This window comes from Macrobrachium nipponense, chromosome 6 (assembly GCF_015104395.2).
Source record: "Macrobrachium nipponense isolate FS-2020 chromosome 6, ASM1510439v2, whole genome shotgun sequence".
Lineage (NCBI taxonomy): Eukaryota > Metazoa > Arthropoda > Malacostraca > Decapoda > Palaemonidae > Macrobrachium > Macrobrachium nipponense.
This window is the reverse complement of record NC_061108.1, coordinates 36,344,784-36,368,678: the sequence shown is the minus strand read 5'-3', so window position 1 is coordinate 36,368,678 and position 23,895 is coordinate 36,344,784. Positions and strand designations below refer to the sequence as shown.

Genomic DNA, 23,895 nt, shown 5'->3' with positions numbered 1-23,895 from the left:
CAAGAGGTCTCTGTCAATTAATATTGCTTTTCCCATAGGTGGATGGAGTTAAGGAGATCTCGTTTGCTCTACCGCAACCTTTGCCATTCTGCCCAATAAATTTAAGTTGCCACTACCGCAGTCAAGACTTTGCGATAAGGCAGTTACGGGTTATGTAAGGCTCGATGTCCTGCACGTCAGGACTCTCGGCAACGTTCAGTAGGATTCTTGCAAAGGCACTCATCAAAAGGACGCTCTTCAGGAAAGCGCAAGACAGGACTTCCTTTGCATACTGCCATAATTTTAAGCTTTAGCAGGCATTAGTTGTGATACGGGAGAGGAAGCTGGTTGGAGAGTTTCTTCCTCTTCCCAGGATAATTTTCCAAGCTTTTTTAGCCCATCTGAAAGGGTTTTTCAGATGATAGATTTTGTTAGTTTCTAGTCGGGACTCCGCTGCCGAATTGAACATCGTCGTTCTACTTGCCGTAAGCCCAGTCTCTAACAGGATTCTTGCCCCTTCCTCGTTTGAGACGGGAATCGGAAAAATTAAATGCTCGACTCCCTGGATTACGTTTTGTCAATTCAGTTGACTTTCCCCATTGACAATATACTTCGTTTTGTCAAGTAAGTGGGTATCCCCTCTTTGACAAAATATCTCTTTGTCCCGTAAATGGGTTAGTTCTCATTGACAAACATCTCATTAACTTGATATTGCGTAAGCGAATAAGCTCTTATTGACAAGATTCGGAAGAGCTCTCATTCGTCATTCGCAGACTCGTACAAGAAATAGACTTGTAGACTACGTCAATGAACGCTTATGTCCAATAACATAAGAAGCTTGAGCTGACTGCTTCGACTGCTTCGATTCTCTTAAGTTTTGTTCATGAACTTGCCTGTCAGATATGTATGTAGCTGTATTTCCGAATTCAGCTATATATATGTCTGCCAGGTAAGTAGGAACAAACTTTATTGTGATATAATTTCATTTTTGCCTTGCGTTATTTTACTTCTGGTTGGTTCAAGTCATATACGCTTGCTGTAGTTTACCTCTTCGGATGGCAACCGAGAGGTCTATTGTCTATTTTAGGACATTTAATCGTTACTCCCTGCAGCCTTCCAGGAGTTTTCCGATTTATCTTTTACCGTTGTATGGTAGTGTTCTGACGACACAAACGCATCTATATATTAGCGTTTTCTGTTACGCTTAAATATACCAGCTTGAGAGTCTTTCTGCTAAAAAAATAACGGACCTATTTCTTCGTAGAAATAGGGTAGCTGGCAACCCAGACAAAGTTAAGAGACGACGTTCGTAAGCTGCTTGCTGCTGCTGTCACGCTGTGTCTGTCCTCCAGTCCAACCGAGCCAGTAACAGATCGTGCGCTGTCATGCACGGTAGGTTACGTCTTTCTCTCCTGCGGGATTGACTGACTAACCGTATCTCTGTGCTGACGGTTACGTCTCTCCTGCGGGATGACTGACTATCTGTATCTCTGTCCTACAATCACGGACTTTAGCCTAAGATTGAGGGGATTCTTACGTGAATGATAAACGTTGCATTCGTTTTGCCTTACTATGTTCAACAGAGTTATCTCTTAATCCTTTCGGTGCTCGTTACCGCACGGTATGGAACTACGAGTCTACCGCAACATTGCACTTTTATTTGCTCTCTCCTGCTTAGGCAAAGCGCAGCCTTATTTAGGGAAGTAAGCATACTCGGGGAGGGAATGGATGAGCTTGCTGGGGACCATTTCCTTCCTGAAGAAGTTTGTTTCCCCGAATAGACTGCAATTCAGACCACAGTTTTTTCCTACCGGGAAACTGAAAAAATTATTCTAGATTTAGGAATGATTCTGAACATCTCTCAGTGCGTCTATCACCTGAGGTGATAGAAAGAAGGTGCCGGACATCTGGATAGGGTTTCAGATGTCCTGGATCTTAATCTGAAAGAAGTAAAAGCGATTCGGTAGTCCCTCCAGTCCTCGAAACGAGTTTTTGGGAACCAGTGGTCCAGATCAACTCTGATATTCCACAGCTCTCTCATATCTTAAGAAGTATCTTCTCTCGGTCCTTGTTCGAGTTTACGAGAAAGAACCTATTATAACAACAGGCGTAAAATATAACGATCCTCTACAGGTTCGTTACAGGATTGCAAAAGTCCGTACGAATCGTCTCGATCGACGGCAGCAACTATTCACTTCCGAGTGGAATCTTTCTTTAGAAGTAAGTTGAGAGTTGTGTAGACTTTAGGGACGCCCTTTCATTCTTCTCTTCGATATGTTGAGGACGAAGAGGTCGGCTTCTTCTTTGCTCCCTTATTCTCGATCCGGGATCGGTACCATTAAACGCCATCCTATGATATTGAACGGGGATGGATGTTTAGTCTCTTTTCCCCTTTTTCAATCGCTTAGGAAATGTAAATAAGAGGATTTATGACGTCACAGGGAGCGACAATGACGCTGATCGCCCCATGTTGGCCTTCAGAATCCTGGATTCACAGAGGTCACATACTTCCTAGTTCACTTTCCAAGGACCTTTTCCGAGAGAGTCGGTCTACTCTAACTCGAAAAGTACCTATAACCTCTCGCTTTGAGTCTGACTACGTTCAGACTATCGAGATGTTGACAGGAATAAGATTACCGTCTTCCATTCCGTCTGAAGAATGGGATATAAGCTGGCAGTCACAACTATTAAAGAATATGCAAATATGTTGTTGACGGCCTTTGGGCTCAGAGATTTGCGTCTGTCAAACAACAAAGCCCCCCTTCACGATCTTTGAGTTCTGTGGAATCTCGAAACTCGCTCACCATCTACTTTTTGTCTCACCTGTTTTCTCGGAGTCAGACACTCGTGCGAGATCAGGCGACATATAGTAGCCCTGAGTTTCTTGTTGACGAAGTCGGTTGCGTTTATACACCCCCGATGATCGTGTAACATGAGACCAGGTTGGACTGTCAGGCATTCTTTCCTTCGGGAGTGAATCGCCTTTTTGCTCCTCGCTCCTTTCTCCTGGCACCAGAAGCTCGAGTCAGGAGTTGATTCGCTGACGACGTTGGGTTTGCGTTGATACACCCCCAAGGTTTGCTTAGATTGAATCGCCCAGGCAGTCCAGACACTCATCCTCAGCGAAGAATAGTGCCTTATGGTCTTCAGGGTACAGCCTTGCTGTCCTTGATTCGTCTGACTGGTCAACTGGTCGGTCACCTGACTTTAGTACAGACGGACTGACTGTGCATGTCCAGATCGAAGCTTTCAATATGGAACTTAGACGTAGTCTGAAGTTCTTGATGTTTAAGCATTCGAACCTCTCCTACCTGTTAACTTCTTGCATGTGATCAGGAAGGCCTTCTTCTAACCACCCTAGATACGACAAAGAGGGTTAGTGAATTTTAAGCCATCGTCACAAGTTTTTGGCTTTAGAGAACACAAGGCGGTGTGCTCTCTAAGCCTTCCGTTGTGGCCTAAGAATGGAAACCCGTTTGTCCTTGGGCCAGGAGCTTGGAAGCAAGGATGGCACAAGTTGTGGGCAGGAGCCAGAGAGAGTCCTGTGCCCTGTCGGGTCTCTCAAGTTTTATCTACATAAAACTCAAGAAAGTCGAAGTCATTCGGGCAATCCTGCAGTGTTTCCGAAAAAGACCAGACTTGCCCATATCGAAGAACACCCTGGCTTTAGTGTTAAGGAGTTCTTTCAAAAATGCTCCTTCATTGTGTTTGCACAAAGATTTGAAATCTTTTATCAATGAATGATCATGAGGTGAGGGCGCGGCCTCGGAAGCATTTCAACAGAGCATGGCACTCAGCAACATCCTGAGTACCATGTTTTAGCGAAGCAACTCTGTGTTCACTTCACACTCCCTGCGAGATGTGGAGATGGCATATGAGATCTGCTGCTCGCTAGGGCCATACGTGTCGCAGACACAATCTTGGGGGGCAAGAAGTACCACTCATCCTATCCTGTAGAAAATGGTTAGGAAGAGCTCTTAATTTAGTTGATGAGTCGCCGACAACGGCGACTTCTTAACTCTTAAGCCTTAGTTAAAACACCTTAACTTTGGCTAGGTTGGTCAGATGGTGATATATATATATATATATATTTATTTTACTTCTTAGCCCTCATGGTATGGTCAATATGGTCTAGTCACGTCGTGGTCTCGCCCTGTTGACAGATCATCTGGAGTGCACCAGCTATATAGGTCTCTACCTCGCTGGCAACTCTAGTAGCACAGCAGACTTCACGTGGCAGTAACCACGAAGCCAGCTATGCTAACAGGTGGAACCAAGATGTAAATCATCTGCATGCATTGTTTCCTAAAATCCTTCTATTCTGTCCCTTCCCACCTCCAAAGGTGGGATTCAGCTATATATATATCTGACAGGTAAGTTTCATGAACAAAATGATATTGTTATGATACAATAAAGTTTGTTCATACTTACCTGGCAGATATATATAATCAAGTACCCACCCACCTCCCCTCAGGGAGGGGCAGTGGAAATAAATAAAATTATGAATAGAAAATGGGAATGTTCCTGATACCGCCTCCCAGCGGCGGAATGGGTACTAACCACCTGGCCGACCACTGCGTGTGTCGGAAGTTTTTAAAATTCTGTCGGACTTCAGAAAATACAGCTATATATATATCTGCCAGGTAAGTATGAACAAACTTTATTGTATCATAACAATATCATTTTTATCAACACAATGTGATAGGTATATGAAAGCCCCATACAAAGTAAAATAAGCATGTGGCGCTCTTCGTAAAATATGTTTTGTTCATGAACCTTACCTGCCAGATATATATATAGCTGTATTCTCCGAAGTCCGACAGAATTCAAAACTCCCGGCACACGCAGTGGTCGGCCAGGTGGTAGTACCCATTCCCGCCGCTGGGAGGCGGGCGTCAGGAACCATTCCCATTTTCTGCAGATATTTTCTGTCGCCGGTGCAGCCAACAAGTGTTTTCTGCACCTCCCGTCATTTGGATTTGGAACTCTTTTGGTCACTTGAGTATCCCGATTGATTTTTTGGTTATTTGGATTTGGATTGGTGGTTAGGCATACGCTAATTGTGGATTGATTTTGAATTTGGCTTGATTTTTTCCTTTAACTTTGAGATGTATGGATCTAGTCGACTAGCGCCAGAGTATGTGGTGTGGAAGAATGCAAGGTGAGGCTACCGAAATCTTCGGTAGACCCTCATACAGTGTGCGCTAATTGTCGGAAACATGTTTGTGTGTCTGATGATCGCTGCAATGAATGTGAGAGTATGTCTGATTCTGCGTGGAAGGCGTATGAATCATATGTGTCTAAATAGAAAGAGATAGGGTAAGAAGGAGTGTAACGCCAGTTACACATCCAGTGGAATTATCCCTCCTAAACCTGTGATGCCTTCGGGCCCTACATTAAGTGGTCTGTGGAGGGTAAACCACCCTATCAATGATTCTTGAATCTTTGCGTAATAGCCTGGAATCAAAAGTGCAACGCCATTAGAAGGTGTTTAATAGTGCAGTGGTGTGTAGTGATAAAAAACAAAAAAATGCTCCGAGTGTTGCGGAAGGGGGGTCGGACAAACGATCTGACGTTCCTTCGGCAAGACTGGGGGCGTTTCCCAGGCTTCCAAAGTTCGTAAACGGATCGTGAAAGAGTGTTTTTCGTCATCAGAATCGTCCTCCCGCGCAGCGGTTGGAGCTTTCGGAAGCAATCGCGCCCTTTGAAGAGGACAAAGACGATAGATGTCGCACAAGCGGCCGCCGCCTTTGATTCCTCAGAGGAGGACGCTGCACATCCCTTAGCCCCTTCTGTGTTTTTGCGGTCGTCTCCAGAACAATTCGAAGACTCTCCACCGAAAAAGAGAGCAAAGGTGCAAGATGTTGCACAGGCGACCGGCACCTTTGGTCTAAGGGAGAAAGACGCTTCACGTCCTTTCTCTTCTTCTGTGTTGCGATCGTCGCCGGAGAGGATGTCTTTTGACGACAATGCTTTTGAGCGCCCTGGTTGCGCTAAGGATATACCTGTGGCGGTCCATGTGAGAAGGAGGAGGGCTTCTCCCCTCGCCCCTCGTCTTCTCACAGGATCAGCCCTAAATCGAAGAAGATTGAGATTTCAACATCAAATTGCCTTATTAGTTGCAGAGAAAGAGGATAATTCACGTCACAGGAGGAAGGATGATAAAATGCCAGTCAAGAGATCCAGGCAGTCTCCTTCTCATCGCCTCGCTTTTTCTCCTGTTACCTCGCCTTCCAGATTTCGTGCACGAGGGTCTGCAGAGCACGACGTTAAGGCGGCAGCGAGACTTGACGCCAGGCCTGACGTTCGACTGGGCGCTCGGCTCGACGCCGGGCGGGACGCTCGGCTGGATGCCAAGCGTGACGCTCGGCAGGATTCTCGGCTGGACGCTCGGCTTGACGCCAGGCATGGCGCGCAGCTGGACGCACGACGTAATGTTTCTTCAGACATTCGCCGAGATTCGAAGGATAGTAATGAATCTGAAGAAGAAAACTTGTCGAGGAGGAATTAACTGAAGAACAATCATCAGCAGTATCTTCAGATTAACCAGGTTTTGGTTTTGGTTCAATTGCTTCGAACCTCCTTTGAAGAGAAGTTTAAACCTGAAGCCCCGCAGTCGCCTCCTTCACAATTGCTATCGTCTAAGGCTATCAAGACTCCAGGATTGTTGAAGATGGCTACTTCATTATCAACAAAAAGGGCTTTTAAGAAAATGCAGAATTGGATGGAGTCAAGAAAAGCCCGAAACAAGAACGCTTTCGCCCTACCCCCTTCAAGACTGCAGGGAAGGCAGGTCTTTGGTATGAGACAGGGGGAGGAGATAGGTTTTAGAGCCCCCTCATCGTCCCAAGGTGACTTCGCTACCTTGGTAGATGCACCGAAGAGATCCCTTTTGTCGACGACGAAAGTGCCCTGGACCCTTTCTGAGATGGACCATCATATGAAGGGACTCTTCCGTACGATAGAAGTTTTCAACTTTTTGGATTGGTGTTTAGGGGTCTTGGATAACCGGTCGCGTAGTCCTGATTCGCTTAGCCTCGAGGAGCTGTCCAGCGTGCTTGCGTGCATGGACAAGGCCGTCAGGGATGGTTCGGAGGAGTTGGCTTCGCATTTCTGCACTTCGATTTTGAAGAAGAGAGCGGCCTATTGTGGTTTTACTGCAAAGGCGGTGGTCTCTATCTCTCAAAAGGCAGAATTGTTGTATGCGCCTCTTTCGAGCCATCTTTTTCCTCAGGCTATGGTCAAAGATCTGGCTGTCAGTCTACAAGAGAAGGCTACCCAAGACCTCCTAGCTCAGTCGGCAAAGCGTACGGCTTGGTTTCTTCTACGTCGGCACGGGCGCAACCGTTCAAGAAGCAGAAGCCTTTCGAGTGGAGTTTCCTCGAGAACATCTTCTCGAGAAGTACACGTTCCAGAGGCAGAGTCTCGGCTAAGATCAGAGGAAAGAAATGAACCAGATATCCTTCAGCCACCAGTAGGAGCCAGGCTTCGACTATTCTCAAAAGCTTGGATAGAAAGGAAGGCGGACAGCTGGTCGCTCAACGTCATCAAGCGGGGGTACAAGATTCCTTTCTTGAAACCTCCCCCACTGTGCACGACACCCAAGGATTTATCCCCTATTTACCATCAGGAGAAGCAACAAATACTTTTCGATCTGCTCGAGCAGATGTTGGAAACAGGTCGTAGACCTGGAATCTCCAGGCTTCTACAACAGGATATTCCTGGTGCCGAAACAGTCAGGAGGTTGGCGACCAGTCTTAGATGTGAGCAGTCTGAATCGGTTCGTACAGAAGCAGAAATTCAAGATGGAGACACCTCAGTCAGTTCTTGGGACCTTAAGACCAAACGATTGGATGGTTTCATTAGACCTTCAAACGCGTATTTCCACGTCCCCATCCATCCACAGTCGATGAAGTATCTTCGGTTTGTCCTAAAAGGGACAGTTTATCAATTCAGGGCGCTTTGCTTCGGATTGAGCACTGCCCCTATGATCTTCACGACTTTAATGAAGAACGTGGCAGGTGGCTTCATCTTGCAAATATCAGAGTCTCTATGTACCTGGACGACTGGCTCATTCGGGCCTCCACTCAAACGCGGTGTCTGAAGGATCTTAACAACTTTACTCATGGTGAAGTCCCTGGGACTACTGGTGAATTTCGAAAAGTCACATCTGATCCCAACCCAATCCATCTTGTATCTGGGGATTCAGATGGATTCAGTGGCTTTTCGAGCTTTTCCGTCCCAGGGACGTCAGCAGCAATGTTTAGACAAAGTGACAGCCTTCCTAAGGAAAGATTCGTGCTCGGTGAGGGAATGGATGAGCCTGCTGGGGACCATTTTCTCGCTGGAGAAGTTTGTTTCCTTGGGGAGACTGCACCTCAGACCGCTACAATTTTTTCTCAAGGAAAATTGGAAAGAAAGCAAGAATCTGGATATGAGCTTAAAAATTTCAAGAGAGGTAAAACATCACTTAAAAATGGTGGCTAGATCCAGTAAAAGTTGTCGGAGGGCGTGTCTCTCAAGCTTCAGAGCCCCGACCTAGTGTTGTTCTCCGACGCGTCCACCACGGGTGGGAGGCAACATTAGGGGGAAGATGTCAGGCACCTGGAGAGGGGAACATGTGTCCTGGCACATAAACCTAAAGGAAATGGCAGCCATCTTTTTAGCTCTCCAGTTTTCCCAAGAAAAGTCTCTCATCGAATAGTCCAAGTCAACTCAGACACAACCCACAGCTCTGGCGTCCTTGAAGAAGCAGGGAGGAACACAGTCCTCCGGTCCCTTTTTGCACTGGCAAAGGAGATCTTGCTGTGGGCAAGGGCACTGGACGTCACGATCCTTACAAGGTTTGTAGCAGGAGTAGAGAACGTCCGGGCAGATCTCCTCAGCAGACGAGGTCAACTTCTGCCAACCGAGTGGACTCTGCATCAGGAGGTATGCCAAGAGCTGTGGGGGTTATGGGGACGTCCGCTAGTGGACATCTTTGCGACGTCCAGAACGAAGAGGCTTCCACGGTACTGCTCCCCAGTACTAGACCCAGCGGCAGTGGCGATAGACGCACTTCTCTGGGACTGGACGGGGTATGGACCTGTACGCCTTTCCCCCGTTCAAGATCCTAGGGGAAGTCATGAGGAAGTTTGCGGCGTCGGAAGGGACGAGAATGACTTTGATCGCCCCGTTCTGGCCGGCGAGAGACTGGTTCACAGAGGTCATGGCCTTCGTAGTAGACTTCCCGAGGACGCTTCCAGTAAGGACAGATCTACTCAGACAGCCCCACTTCGAGAGGTACCACAGAAATCTCTCCGCTCTGAGTCTGACTGCATTCAGACTATCCAAAAGTTGGCCAGAGCGAGAGGCTTTTCTAGGTCAGTGGCGAAAGCTATCGCCAGTGCAAGAAGAGCTTCATCCAATGCAGTGTACCAATCGAAGTGGGCAGTCTTCAGGAGGTTGGTGTGCGAAGAAGAACGGGCAATTTCCTCCACCACGACCTCTGTGAGCCAGATTGCTGACTTCCTTTTGTATCTGAGAAGGGATCAAAAACTTGCAGTCTGTACAATCAAGGGGTATAGGAGTGTGCTTTCAGTTGTCTTTAGGCACAGAGGCCTGGATTTGGCGGACAACAGAGACCTTCACGATCTCTTGAGATCTTTTGAAACAACGAAGGTTCAACAACCCAGGTTGCCGTCTTGGAACTTGGATGTAGTTCTGAAGTTCCTCATGTCCAGTCCATTCGAACCTATGCATACAGCTTCCCTGAAGGATGTTACTAGAAAAGCTATCTTCCTGACTGCTCTCGACGACGAAGAGAGTCAGCGAGGTACAAGCGATTAGCAAATACGTGGGCTTTAAAGGTTATAACGCGGTTTGTTCCTTGAGCCCAACGTTCCTGGCAAAAAAGGAAAATCCGTCCAACCCTTGGCCTAGGACCTTCGAAATTAAAGGGATGGCCGAAATCATTGGGCGTGAGCCAGAGAGAGTTCTGTGCCCTGTCAGGGCTCTAAAATTCTACCTAAAGAAGACTAAGGATTGTAGAGGTCTTCGGATAACTTGTGGTGTTCGGTAAGGAAGCCAAATTTACCAATGTCGAAGAATGCTTTGGCTTTTTTCTTGAGGGACACCATCAAGGAAGCGCATTCATCCTGTCAAGAAAGTGATATGAAAATGTTGAAGGGTGAATGCGCATGAAGTGAGGGCTATTTCTACGTCGGTAGCCTTCCAAAAGAACATGGCACTTAATGACATCTTGAATGCCACATTTTGGCGTAGTAATTCAGTGTTTGCCTCTCACTACCTTCGGGAGGTGAGGACTACATACGAGAACTGTTGCTCTTTGGGCCCATATGTCGCAGCAGACACTATATTGGGTACAGAGAGTAGCTCTCTTCCTATCATTTAGGAAATAATATGTTAGTTTGGACTTTTTAATTTTATTTCTTTTTATTTTTTATTTTTAGTTTATTATTCTTATTTAGGTGTTTAGTTTATTGTGGTCTTGGGTCGGCCGCCTTAGGCGGACTTCCCTCCATTAGCCTTGGTTATACGAAGTTTAACCAGATAGGCTAGGTCAGGTGGTAATGTTTTTGCTTCGCCCTCATAATAGGGTAAAATGTTTTTGTCACATTGTGGTCATGCACCCGTTGACAAATCATCTGGAGCGCACCAGCTATATAGGTCACGTCCTTGCTGGCACCTCCAGTGAAGCATTAACAGCATTCGGTGTCTAATCAACACCTATATGATCTGTCACATTGTGGTCACGCTCCCCGTGGCAGTTCATTAGAGCGCACCAGCTACACAGGTCACGTCCTTGCTGGCACCTCTAGGAATGCATTACCCAAAAAATTGGAGGTCTATAGTGTAGGATCTAGTTGTTTTGTGGTCACGTCCCCGTTGACAGATCCTCTAGAACTCAACAGCATCGCAGGTCACTACCTTGCTGGAGTCTCTAGTAAAGCAGAAGCAGACTTGGGTGACGGTACTCACGAAGTCAGCTATGCTAACAGGTAAGGAACCAAGATATCAATCATGTAAATGGAATTGTTTCCCAAAATCCGAGTCTGTCTCCCCCTTCCTCCAAAGGTGGGATTCAGCTATATATATATCTGGCAGGTAAGGTTCATGAACAAAATGATATTGTTATGATACAATAAAGTTTGTTCATACTTACCTGTCAGATATATATATAGCTGTATTCTCTGAAGTCCGACAGAATTTCAAAACTCCCGGCACACGCAGTGGTCGGCCAGGTGGTAGTACCCATTCCCGCCGCTGGGAGGCGGGCGTCAGGAACCATTCCCATTTTCTGTCAGATATTTCTAGTGCCACTGTCTCCTGAGGGGAGGTGGGTGGGCACTTTGATTATATATATCTGCCAGGTAAGTATGAACAAACTTTATTGTATCATAACAATATCATTTTCAAGGCAGTTTTGAAATCCAATATGGCGGCTATCGTCAGGCTGGCCGGTCTAATCACGGACAATCCACCATCTTTCCCAGCCTTCCCAGCACTCATTTGAACAATGTTAGCATTGATGTCCTGTCCCTTGGGACAAGACATCTACAGATGCTAGGAGGTTCTCTGGGTATTCCTCTCCATGAGGGTCGATCACGAAGACAGATGCGTAACAAGGCTTGGTAATTTCTCACCAATTTTTGGCGTATTCAACTCCGTTCGACTCTCTCTTGCGTTCGTGTGAACAAATCAGTTGTAGGAAAGGATGCTTCGTTTGGTGAGTGAAAACCTCTGCTCTCCCCGCAGGAAAAGTTTTTCTTTGCACTAAATACATTTTCCTACTCTGTGCATTGCTATCATCACTGCAAGTTCAGAGAATAGTGGGCAACATCAGCCAATCCTCCTCTCTTTTTTCCCTCTACTTCCTGGAGTCAAACTTGATTCCTTTGTTGGGTTTGAGGGACAAAGTATTTCTGAGCACTTACCCATCAATCCTATCGCAAGTTCCTCCCCTTTATTCTTGGGGAAACTTTGTACCCCTTCAGAGGAATCAGCTCCATGTCTGTCTCTGTTGTGAGCATTTGACCTCTCCCCAAGTTTTCACATGCCTTCTCACCTTGGCTTCTATTAGGCACTTTGTTCAGTGTACATCTTCTGATGTATATCGACGAATGATTGGTCCTGGCGAGCTCTCATGTGCAGTGTCTCTAGAACTTGATCAACTTCTTGGATTTGGTCACAGCTAGAGAGTTGCATGGACTTGAGAAGCCCTAACTCTCACCCAAGCAAGTATATTATTTGTGAAGAATACATTTACACCAGCGAGTTTGTCCTTTTTGTAACCGACAACCAGCTCTGCAGCTGCAAGCCATTCTTGGCCACCTGACATCACTGCTGAGGCTGGTTCTTCAAGGCTGGCTTCTCTTTCATTCCCTTCAATGCAGATTGAAAGAGTCCTGGTCTTCAACATGGGACTCCCCATTCCTTCTCTTCCTCTATCAGAGAAAGAGAGACAAGGCTTAACCTGATGGTTAGGCAAGAGCATTCTCCTCATTAGGTTAGGTTGAGTACCTAACCCAACCTAACCTAGTTTAACTAAACCTAGCCTAACCTAACCTAACCTGCACTTCAATATCCTGGAATTTCTTAGCTCTTCAAAAGCCTCAGTATCTGAGGATAGGCGCTTCATGGTGTTGATCAGCAACAGTACCATGGTAGTTCCATAGTCGACAAGAAAGGGGGCTAGTGTCCTTTCATCTCCTCAATTTAACTGTGAGGGTGCATGGGTGGACAGGAGCACACTCAGCACAACTGTCAGCCAGACACATTCCAGGCAAGATGGATGTAATGACAGACAAGTTCAGTCAGTAGGGTCAGTGTTAGAGACAATTGGCCTCGGCACCTCAACATTCGGATTGTTGACCTATGAAGACGGCTGAGTTAGACCTTCAGTCTCAACACACTGGAGCTGTTACTGTTCCGCTCTGTCTTTCTGAGCTATGGGCATGAACAGCTAACGGCCATACCACGTTGATAGTACCAAGTCTCTCCCAATCAGCAAGTTATGTAACTTTGGGTCTGGTCAGTAACTGGGATGGGTGACTGCTTGAGAAACCAGATGCTGTTGGCATCTATGAGACATCTTTCACATCCATGGTACAAGTCTTGAGGTTTACTTCTTCCTATCGTTCTGTCTGATTCAACAGGTGTTCAACAGGGTATGATCATTCCAAAGCTAAGGACCCTGGTGGCTACAAAGTGACAGCAGGATTAATAGATTCAAGTCCTACCCTCTGCCTAGCAAGGGGAGAGAGGGACTGTCAATGAACAAACACATTGGTTATTTTCAGCATTATTGTCCCCAACACTATGGGTTCATCCAAACCTTATCTTGAATGTGCTACATATTTCGTAATTCGAAAGGCCCAGAATTCTGGTAATTAAACATCACACATGTTCAACAGTTCAGAGGAATGGGTCTCCTTCCTTTGCTCTCACATGACCAGGAAGAGAAGCCCCAGGTGAGGCAAACTACCAGTCAATCAATAAAGCCATCAGCCTCAGAGAGGAAACCTCAGGTTTTCAAGCACTGTCCAGGGAATTTTGTAGTCTGTATGATTTGATCTAGGAAGTCAGGCAGATACAGACTGTGGTCAAGGCATGGGATAAGAATGAAGAAAGAGCTGCAGATTTTATCAATACTGTTAGTGAACTAGTGAAGCCCTATCATAACACTTTTGTGAGAATGTGCAAGTACCTCCATATGATGAAGCCTCCCGAAATCCCTGATGAGGCACCTCCTGAAGAAGGTGGAGAGGCACCCTCAGAGTAGATGTAACTTCACTACTTTGCTGTCCAGTCTATATCTTCATCGTCATTCATCAGACTGCACAACTATTATCATCATCTATCAACATTCATCACCAGTAAGTACCCATAAGATTTAGTATCATTATTATGATATGTAATGTCAGATTATACAGTAAATAATATAAAATTACAGATTATTGATGTAAGAAAAAATTAACATCAGTGAGCGGTGACCCATGAATAATTTTATAGATCATTCCACAGAAAAACCTGTAAATGAACAAGTCCTCCCGCGAATAATTTTTAATAAGTTCCACAGGAAAATCTGTGAATAAGTAAGTCCGCAAATCCTGAGAATGCAAATATGGGGGTCCACTGTATCTACATTAACAGCCCACCCTCACTTTGGTACCTAGGCCAGGAGGCAAAGTGGAGTGTCTACTAATAGGCGGATGGGGCTTCCCCCTACCTGTTGATAGTTAACAAACCAGGTCTGAAGTTAAAAGGCCATGCCAACTTACTTTTAAAAGGTAAATCCCTATGTAAAGAACTTCAGGTTTGTATGTTAGGAAAAATACAGAATATGTACTTTGAAAATCCGCTATATTTAGGTTTATAATATATATATGTGTGTATATGTATATGGAATGATAAATTCAATTTTGTTTTTATAGATAATGTGATATTTTTTCTATTTATTTATTTATTAATTTTTTTTCTTTTGCAGGACATCCAGCTACTACATAAGATACTGATTTTATCATCCATATGAAGCTGCTGTTCTCTTTTTTGCATGGTTCTAATTTGAAATTTGTACGGACACTGCATTATGTCTATCAGCCACTTACTATTGCATACCAAAGAAGAAATAAAAATGGATTGACATATGATAGTGTGAGGTCCAGAGTTCACTCAAAGCAACAGGCTTATCATTGCACACAGTCTCCAATATGTTGTTTACTACACATCTCTGTGCATGCTAGATATGTTGAAAAGATCTCCAGTGACAACATGGTTCGCATCCTTAATGTTGCTGAGAAAAATGATGCTGCCAAGAGTTTGGCAGATATCATGTCTCGAGGAGGCTATGTCAGGGTAAGTCCATTTAGAACAGATTTTGTCTTCATCATTGTCTTTCCAATTCATATATTTTAGATGAGTGGCATTAGCAAGACCAATGTTTCAAAGCTGGCTATCCTCCTCCAATAAATGAGCTGTGAATAGTTACCAACAACAGTTAGGAGCCAAAGATGGGCCAGAAAAGAGCCCTATTGCATTATGTCGCTGCTTAGTATTCATATTACAGTACTCTGCAATTAATTGATGGTATGAGACTGACTTTCGCACTGAAACGGGGCTACATCTTTAGACTTCTTCACACACATCAGCAGATGTGATGCCATAGGTGACAAACACTAACAATAAAGCTAAATGAGCTATGTAATTTAAGTCATAAATTTTTGTTTTATTCATAAATAAACCCCTTATTTTAACTTCACTCCTATATTTCATGTTACACTAATTCCCAGAAACTTTAGTCTATGTTAAAAGAAAAAAGAACTGGATATGATAGGTTGGTGCATGCACATATGGTTGTTTAGATTCCAGTTGACCAACTGGGTCAGTTCCCTTGTTGTACTTTTGGAACTTCAGAGTATGGTGGACCCCCGTATTTGGCGGGGGATATGTACCAGACCCCTGCTAATAGTTAAAATCCACAAATACTTAGAAAACCCTCTAAAACACTTTTAGAAGACTGTCTTGAAAGTTCAAATACCAAATTTATACCTTAAATAACATCCTACATCAAATATACCTTAAATTATTGTCCTATTACTGTATTAATCTTTAACATTGTGTTATTAATATCATTTTAAAGTCATCTTAAACATTAGTACCCTTAGAAATGTATACATACATACTTCTAACCCAGTCAGCAAAAACAGTGTGTTACCACTATGACATTTTGTTCCAGGGAAGAGAGAGAGAGAGAGAGAGAGAGAGAGAAGAGAGAGAGAGAGAGAGAGAGAGACGAGGAGAGAGGAGACAGAGAGGATGGAGAGGAGAGAAGAGGGAGAGAGAGAGAGAGAGTGTGTTTATCCTTTAATCTCTCTCAGGAATGTTAATCTATTTCTCTTTACTAGACTGACAATAAAAAAGTTTGTTTTCACATAAGTGACTTACCAAGCAATTACATTAGCTGTATGCTTTCTTACCTGGCAGTCGAAAATTCAAATTCCTGGCGGTGGTAGCGGCGCTGCCATTGTTTGTGTTTGTGTAGATGATACAGATCCCTCCCACTTTCGGGAATACCTGGTACTGCTGAGCTAGACTCTTCAATTTGTTTTCTGCCGGCCACAGGGTAACACCGGTGGTTTGTTGTTGCAGTCGACTTTCGTCGCCATTGTGGATTTTTTCTTTTTGGTGATGTACAATTTCTTGGTTAGCTTTTTTGCTTCATCAGTTAGCTGCCTAGTTATTAACAAGTTATTACGAAGATGTCTGATGCTAGTTCTTCGTCAGTTAGGTTTTGCAGCAGTTGCTGCAAAACTAGATTAGCTAAACTATGTTACGATCCGCACTCCAAATGTGTTAAATGTAAGGGTCAGTGCTGTAGCAAGGAATTAACTTGTGATGAGTGCCGTAGTTTAGATGAACAAGGTTGGAAGACTTTTCAAGCTCATTTGGATAAGATGGACAAAGATAGGAAAAGGAAAGCAGCTCTTAGAGCGAGTAGTAAAACTAGAGTAGAGACAACTCCCATGCCTTTAGAGGCGAACAAACTGTCACTATCTTCTCCACTTTTATCGAATATATCCCCTATTGATAGTCCTCCAACTTCAGTACCAATTACTCCAGACCAGGTATCCCATGTTTCCGATCCCAACACCATTTCCTTGTTAGAGTCCAAGATGGACAAGAAATTTGAGTTCTTGCCTAATCCGTTATGGATTTGGGTATGTCATTACGTGCGTTCGTAGAGAAGTCAAGTGAAAAGGCCAATGTGAGGCCAAGTGTCAGTGTCGTGTCCGAGGAGGCGGCTGTCCGTTCCCCTGTTCTCCTAGACGAAGGTCCCTGTCCTGCTCCTCAGCTCCCGGGAGAAGACATACCGAAGGTCGAAGGGAGACTGGGGGAGTTTGCGTACGGTCAATCGCCAACTCCGTCAATGTAGTCGACTCGCGAGTGCCCAGGAAACGCTGCTGCAAAGGCGTAGATATCAGTGACGCGCAGTTGTCGTCCGACTTGGAAGTACAGTCACCTGTGTCGAGGCGAAAAGTGTGGAGTGATTTATTGTCATGTCCTTTAACCCTTAAATGCCTAAGGGGTATAATAAAAATCGTCTCCTGTATGCCTAGGGGGTCACGGAGTGAGCACCGAAGCGGAAAAAATATTTTGTTCAAAAAATCACAGTGCGCTTAGTTTTCAAGATTAAGAGTTCATTTTTGGCTCCTTTTTTTGTCATTGCCTGAAGTTTAGTATGCAACCATCAGAAATGAAAAAAAAACATCATGATCATATATAAATAATGCGATGTATGATAGCGCGAAAACAAAATTTCATATATAATTGTATTCAAATCGCACTGTGAGCAAAGGGGTTAAAGCTAACGAGATTTTTTTTTTTCGTTGTATTGTACACTAAATTGCGATAATTTTGGTATATAACACATTGTAAAACGATCAAAGCAACACAGAAAATATTACCACAATATGATGCATGAATTCGTAACGCGCGGATATAACAAAATGTTTTTTTCAAAAATTCACCATAAATATAAATACTGTTTTAGAGACTTCTAATTTGTTTCAAAATGAAGATAAATGATTGAATATTACTATACTGAAAGATTTTTAGCTTACAATTGCAGTTTTCAACCATTTTGGATGAGTTAAAGTTGACCGAATGTCGAATTTTTTTTTATATATTTATTTATATGAAAATATTTCAAAAATGAGAAAAGCTACAGCCTTCAATTATTTTTTGTTGTATTCTTCATGAAATTGTGCATATTTTCATATATAAAACTCTATGAAACGTCTAATATGAAACGGAGCAAATATTCCGAGAATGTGATGTACGCATTTTGGAGATTTGCGGCGGAGAATCCGCGCGCAGAGGGAAGGAAAGTTTTTTTTTAAATTCACCATAAATCTAAATATTGTGCTAGAGACTTCAAATTTGTTTCAAAATGAAGATAAAGGACTGAATATTACTAGACTGTAAGAGTTTTAGCTTACAATTGCATTTTTTGACCATTTCGGTAGAGTCAAAGTTGACCAAACGTGGTTTTTTTTCTATTTATCGTGATTTATATGCAAATATTTCGAAAATGAGAAAAGCTACAACCTTCAATTATTTTTTGTTGTATTCTACAGGAAATTGCGCACATTTTTATATATAAAACTTTATGTAACAGCTAATTTAAAATGGTGCAAACATCGCACGTATGATTTTTTCGGAAGAGTTACCGCTCGGACCTAAGGAAAATGTTTTTTTTTTCATAAATTCACCATAAATCGAAATATTGTGCTAGGGACTTCCAATTTGTTGCAGAATAAAGGTAAATGATTGAATATTACTACAATATAAGAGCTTTAGCTTACAATTGCGTTTTTTGACCATTTCGGTAGTCAAAGTTGACCAAAGGTTGAAATTTTGGCGCTTATCGTTATTTATATGAAAATATTTCAAAACTGATAAAAGCTACAACCATGGGTTGTTTTTAGTTGTATTGTGCATGAAATTGCACACATTTTCATATATAAAACTTTATGTAACGGCTAATTTAAAATGGTGCAAAGATTACGACAATCGCACATAGGATTTTTTCGGAAGTGTTACCGCGCAGATGTAAGGAAAAAGTTTTTTCATAAATTCACCATAAATCGAAATATTGTGCTAGAGACTTCCAATATGTTGCAAAATGAAGGTAAATGATTGAATATTACTAGAATATAAGAGTTTTAGCTTACAATTACGTTTTTCTACCATTTTGGTAGAGTCAAAGTTGACCGAACGTGGGTTTTTTCTATTTATCGTGATTTATATACAAATATTTTGAAAATGAGAAAAGCTACAACCTTCAATTATTTATTGTTGTATTCTACATGAAATTGCGCACATTTTCATATATAATACTTTATGTAACGGCTAATTTAAAATGGTATAAACATTACGGCCAATCGCACGTATGATTTTTTCGGAAGAGTTACCATGCGGACGTAAGGAAATTTTTTTTTCATAAATTCACCATAAGTCGAAATTGTGCTAGAGACTTCCAATATGTTGCAAAATGAAGGTAAAGGATTGAATATTACTAGAATATAAGAGCTTTAGCTTACAATTGCGTTTTTTGACCATTTTGGTAGAGTCAAAGTTGACCAAAGGTTGAAATTTTGGCACATCGTTATTTATATTAAAATATTTCAAAACTGATGAAAGCTACAACCATGGGTTGTTTTTAGTTGTATTTTGCATGAAATTGTGCACATTTCCATATATAAAACTTTATGTAACGGCTACTTTAAAATGGTGCAAACATTACAACAATCGCACATAGGATTTTTTCGGAAGAGTTACCGCGCGGACGTAAGGAAAAAGTTTTTTTCATAAATTCACCATAAATCAAAATATTGTGCTAGAGACTTCCAATATGTTGCAAAATGAAGGTAAAGGATTGAATATTACTAGAATATAAGAGTTTTAGCTTACAATTGCGTTTTTTGACCATTTTGGTAGAGTCAAAGTTGACCGAAGGTTGAAATTTTGGCACTTATTGTTATGTATATGAAAATATCTCAAAACTGATAAAAGCTACAATCATGAGTATTTTTTTGTTGTATTCTACATGAAATTGTGCACATTTTTCTATATAATACTTCATGTAACGGCTAATTAAAAATTGTGCAAAAATTATGTCAAAGTGACTAAATAATTTCCGAGATGTGTCACTGATACTTTTTAGTGCGATAAGAAAGAAATTCGTGTTTGCGGGCCTGCGTAACAATTGTAAACAAAACAACACCTTGATCCGTGAACTCCCAGCATCCCCCAAAGCGCCTGATTCAAAAGTTTTCTGCTGGTAGGCCTAAAGTATTTTTCCGCGAATTTTTAAAAAACTTTTTTGTGTCTATGTAAATTACGTCCGGTCAGAACCCAAGAGACAAAAAATGTCGACGTAAAGTACGTCCAATAGGTGTTTAAGGGTTAAAGAGACATGCCCAGCATGCGAGAGGGATGTTGCTGCCTGTTAAGAAATCCAAGGAGCACTGGATTCCACAACCTTCCTGCAGTTTTGCTTCGGACCAGTTTTTCCGGGAAGACCATCAGTCCTCTTCAGATAGCATAACTTCGGACGGAGTCAGACGCTCACGTGCGTCATAGCGCTCACGTGCTTGCAAGACTGACTCGCCTCGTTGTGTATCAATAGGAGTTTCGACTCGTTTGCCTCATTTGTTTTGAAGTGTTTCGACTCGTTCGCCTCATTCGCCTCGATATCTTTGACTCGTTCGCCTCATACATCTCGTGTTGTTTCGACTCCTAGTCATTCGTTTTTGAAGAAGAGCTGTACGACAGCCACGACTTCATCTTCACTTAAGGATGATTCGAAGGCCAAACCCTTGCTAGAGAATTCCGCTTTGGGCCCCTTTAAACATCAACTTCAAGAATTGATGGTGTATTTGAAGAAGACAACGAGCCAGACGGAAGAGGAAGATGGGGTATCAGCCGTCCTGTTGGAAGAGGAAACTCAAGACCAGGATTTGAATCCCTCTTCTGCTTATTCTAGTCTGTTAAGGTTTCTTTTACAGACGTATCTGGACTTTTTTGAACCAGCTTCGCCTTCTTCACCTCCGTCGATGTTTGTGAAGGATAGGAGATAAGCGCCTTCGGGGTTACTGGAACCAGTTCTTTCTCAGTCCTCGAAGAAAGCACTGAAGGAAGTAGAAGAGTGGCTTGCTAAGAAGAGGGAGTCAGGCAAGGCTTCGTTCACCTTACCTCCGTCGAAGCTGCAGAATAAAACCTACAGGTTTTATGCGACAGGAGAAGTTCCTTCTTTGGGAGTTTCTGCCTCCTCCCAAGGAGACTTCTCTGGCCTTGTGGACTCTCACAGAAGAGCAGCGTTCTCGGCTGCGAAAGTGTTGTTCTCTTCACCCGAGTTAGATCACCTGGTGAAGAACTTATACAAGGTGATCGAAGTCTTCGGTTTTCTGGATTGGACTATTGCAGCGTTAGCCAGGGAAATTGAAGAATGCCAGTCTCTGGATGAGGATTTTTCTGCCGACTGGCTCAATGTGTTGCCCTGTGCGGACAGGGCAGTGAGAGACGGTTCAGGGGAATTGGCCGCCCTATTCACTATGGGAGTACTAAAGAAGAAAGAACGGTGGTGCTCCTTCACATCTCGAGGAGTAACCACGAACCAAAAATCGGCTTTGTTGTTCCCCCCCCCGAGTAAATCTCACCTGTTTCCAGAAGAAACCATTAAGCATGTGCTGTTGGACCTCGAGAAAAAGTCCACCAATGATCATCTTTTTCAGTCAGCGAGAAGACTTAAGGAACCTCCAGCGACAGGAGCCAAAGCTTCTCCTCTACTAAAGCATCCCTTTCGAGGAGGCAAGTCAAGGTGGCAGCAGAGACCATTAACTAATCTACGAACCACCTCCAAGTCTACCAAGAAACCTTCCTTTATGACAGATAAATGATTGGAAGGTCCTTCACATACCCGTGGGGGCAAGACTCCATGACTACTGGAAGGAATGGAGTCGAAGAGGAGCAGAACAGTGTGTAATACAGGTGCTTCGAGAGGGATTTGTGATCCCTTTTACGCAGGATCCACCACTGTCCAATACACCTGTCTGTTTGACAGCATACTCGACAGGATCAACAAGAGTTTTGGCTTTAGCCAAAGAAGTAGAAGAGCTCATCAACAAAGAGGCCATAGAGGAGGTAACAGACGCAAACTCCCCAGGGTTTTACAACAGGTTTTTCATAGTCCCCAGGGCATCAGGGGGATGGAGACCTATTTTGGATGTAAGGAAGACGAAATTCCTAATGGAAACCAGTCGGTCGGTAATGTCAGCCATCCAACCAGGCGACTGGATGGTATCTCTCGACATGAAGGATGCATACTTCCATGTCCCCATCCATCAGAACTCCAGGAAGTTCCTGAGATTTGTCTTCAAGAAAAGAGACTTCCAGTTCTGAGCCTTCTGCTTCAGTCTGTCAACTGCCCCTCAAGTATTTACTCGGATTCTCGCTCCTCTGGGAAAGTGGCTGCATTTGATGGGGATCAACACAGCTTTTTACTTAGATGACTAGCTCCTGAGAGCCAGATCCAGTCGTCAGTGTGTGAAGGACTTGGAGAAGACCCTTACTTTGGCACAACAATTGGGTATCATAATAAACATGGAGAAGTCCCAATTGATTCCAACTCAGAGGATTCTCTATTTAGGGATGATACTAGACTCTAGCTTATTGGGTTTTTCTCTCCCTGAAGAGGATAGAGTCCTGCCTGTCGACAGTCCAGCAATTTCTGGTTCGCCTGTCCTGCTCAGCGCTCGAATTGATGAGCCTACTCAGGACCCTTGCTTCAGTGGAGAGTTTTGTCAGGTTAGGACGCCTACACATGAGGCCGCTTCAGTTCTTCCTGAAAGCAAATTGGTCTCGGAAGACACAGTCGGACTCACTAGTTTTCCCCCTGACGGAAGAGATAAAGGTGGATCTTCGTTGGTGGCATTTGAAGGAAAGATTACAAGAAGGAATTTCCCTAGTCGTGTCGAACCCGACCTGCAGTTCTTCTCAGACGCCTCAGACAGCGGATGGGGAGCCCTCCTAGGAGACAAGAGAGTATCAGGTCTGTGGACAGAACAAGAAAAGACCTTTCACATCAATGGGAAGGAATTGAAGGCCATCCTCTTAGGGCTACAAGCGGTTGACCACTTAGTCACCAGAAGAAACATAGCGGTCTACTCGCACAACACCACAGCGTTGTCATATGTACAGAAGCAGGGAGGGACCCACTCGTTCTCTCTCAACAAGATAGCCGAAGATCTCCTTACCTGGACGAACGAGAAGAGGATCACCCTTTTTCCAAGATTCGTGCAAGGGAGAATGAACGTGCTTGCAGACGAACTGAGTCGGGTAAATCAGGTGGTACCAACAGAATGGACTCTGAACGAGAGAGTGTGTCAGGAAATCTGGAAGCTTTGGGGAAGACCATCAATAGACCTGTTCGCCACATCGAGGAACAATCGCCTTCCCATTTTCTGTTCTCCGATTCCAGAACCACTAGCGTGGAGAACAGATGCGATGCAGCTAGATTGGACAGGACTGGACGTTTACGCTTTTCCTCCCTTCGGGATGATAAGAAAGGTCTTAAACAAGCTTCAATTGCACCAGAATGTGACAATGACCCTAGTAGCGCCATTCTAGCCCAGAAAAGAGTGGTTCCCGGACATTCTCAATCTGTTGGTAGATTTTCCCAGACTACTTCCACAAAATCCATCGCTTCTCAGACAACCCCATTTCAACCGATACCACCAAGGGTTGTCCGGTCTGGCCCTGACAGGATTCAGACTGTCAGGAACCTGGTCAGAGCAAAAGGGTTTTCGTGAAGGGCATCAGAAGCTATTGCTAGCTGCAGAAGAAGCTCTTCTGCCAAGCTCTACCAGTCCAAGTGGAAAGTCTTTAGGTCATGGTGCAGATAGACGACATAGCATCTCTTCTTCTGAGACATCTATAACAGAAATTGTGGAATTTTTGTTATTTCTGGGGGACACCAAGAAGTTGGCCACTTCAACTATCAAAGGATATAGGGCCATGCTTTCATCGGTTTTCAAGCATAGAGGCCTCGACATTTCGTCAAATCAGGACATCAGTGACCTGATCAGATCCTTTAGTTCCTCCAAGATTTTCAAGCCTGAAGAAGTGGAATGGAATTTGGATGTAGTTTTAAGGTGGCTCAGTGGCCCCCAATTCGAACCGTTGAATTCTGCAACCTTGAGGGACATAACTAGGAAGACACTATTCCTAGTCGCCTTAGCCACAGCGGGAAGAGTAAGCGAGTTGCAGGCGATGAGTAAGGAAGTGAGTTTCGCCCAGGGCAATGCAGTTTGTTCTTACGTAACAGACTTCCTTGCTAAAAATGAGGATCCTTCG

General features: G+C 43.7%; 1 protein-coding gene across 4 annotated transcripts in view; it reads left to right on the top strand.

Moving 5' to 3' along the window:
• Nucleotides 1-23,895, top strand: part of LOC135216186 (DNA topoisomerase 3-alpha-like) — a 308,863-nt gene that overhangs the window by 2,465 nt on the left and 282,503 nt on the right. For all 4 annotated transcript variants that reach the window (XM_064251319.1, XM_064251321.1, XM_064251320.1 and 1 more), the window contains exon 2: nt 14,468-14,835. In XM_064251319.1, the coding sequence (XP_064107389.1) occupies nt 14,509-14,835 (327 nt within the window). In that variant the 5' untranslated portion in view covers nt 14,468-14,508. The remainder of the gene's footprint in view (nt 1-14,467; nt 14,836-23,895) is intronic.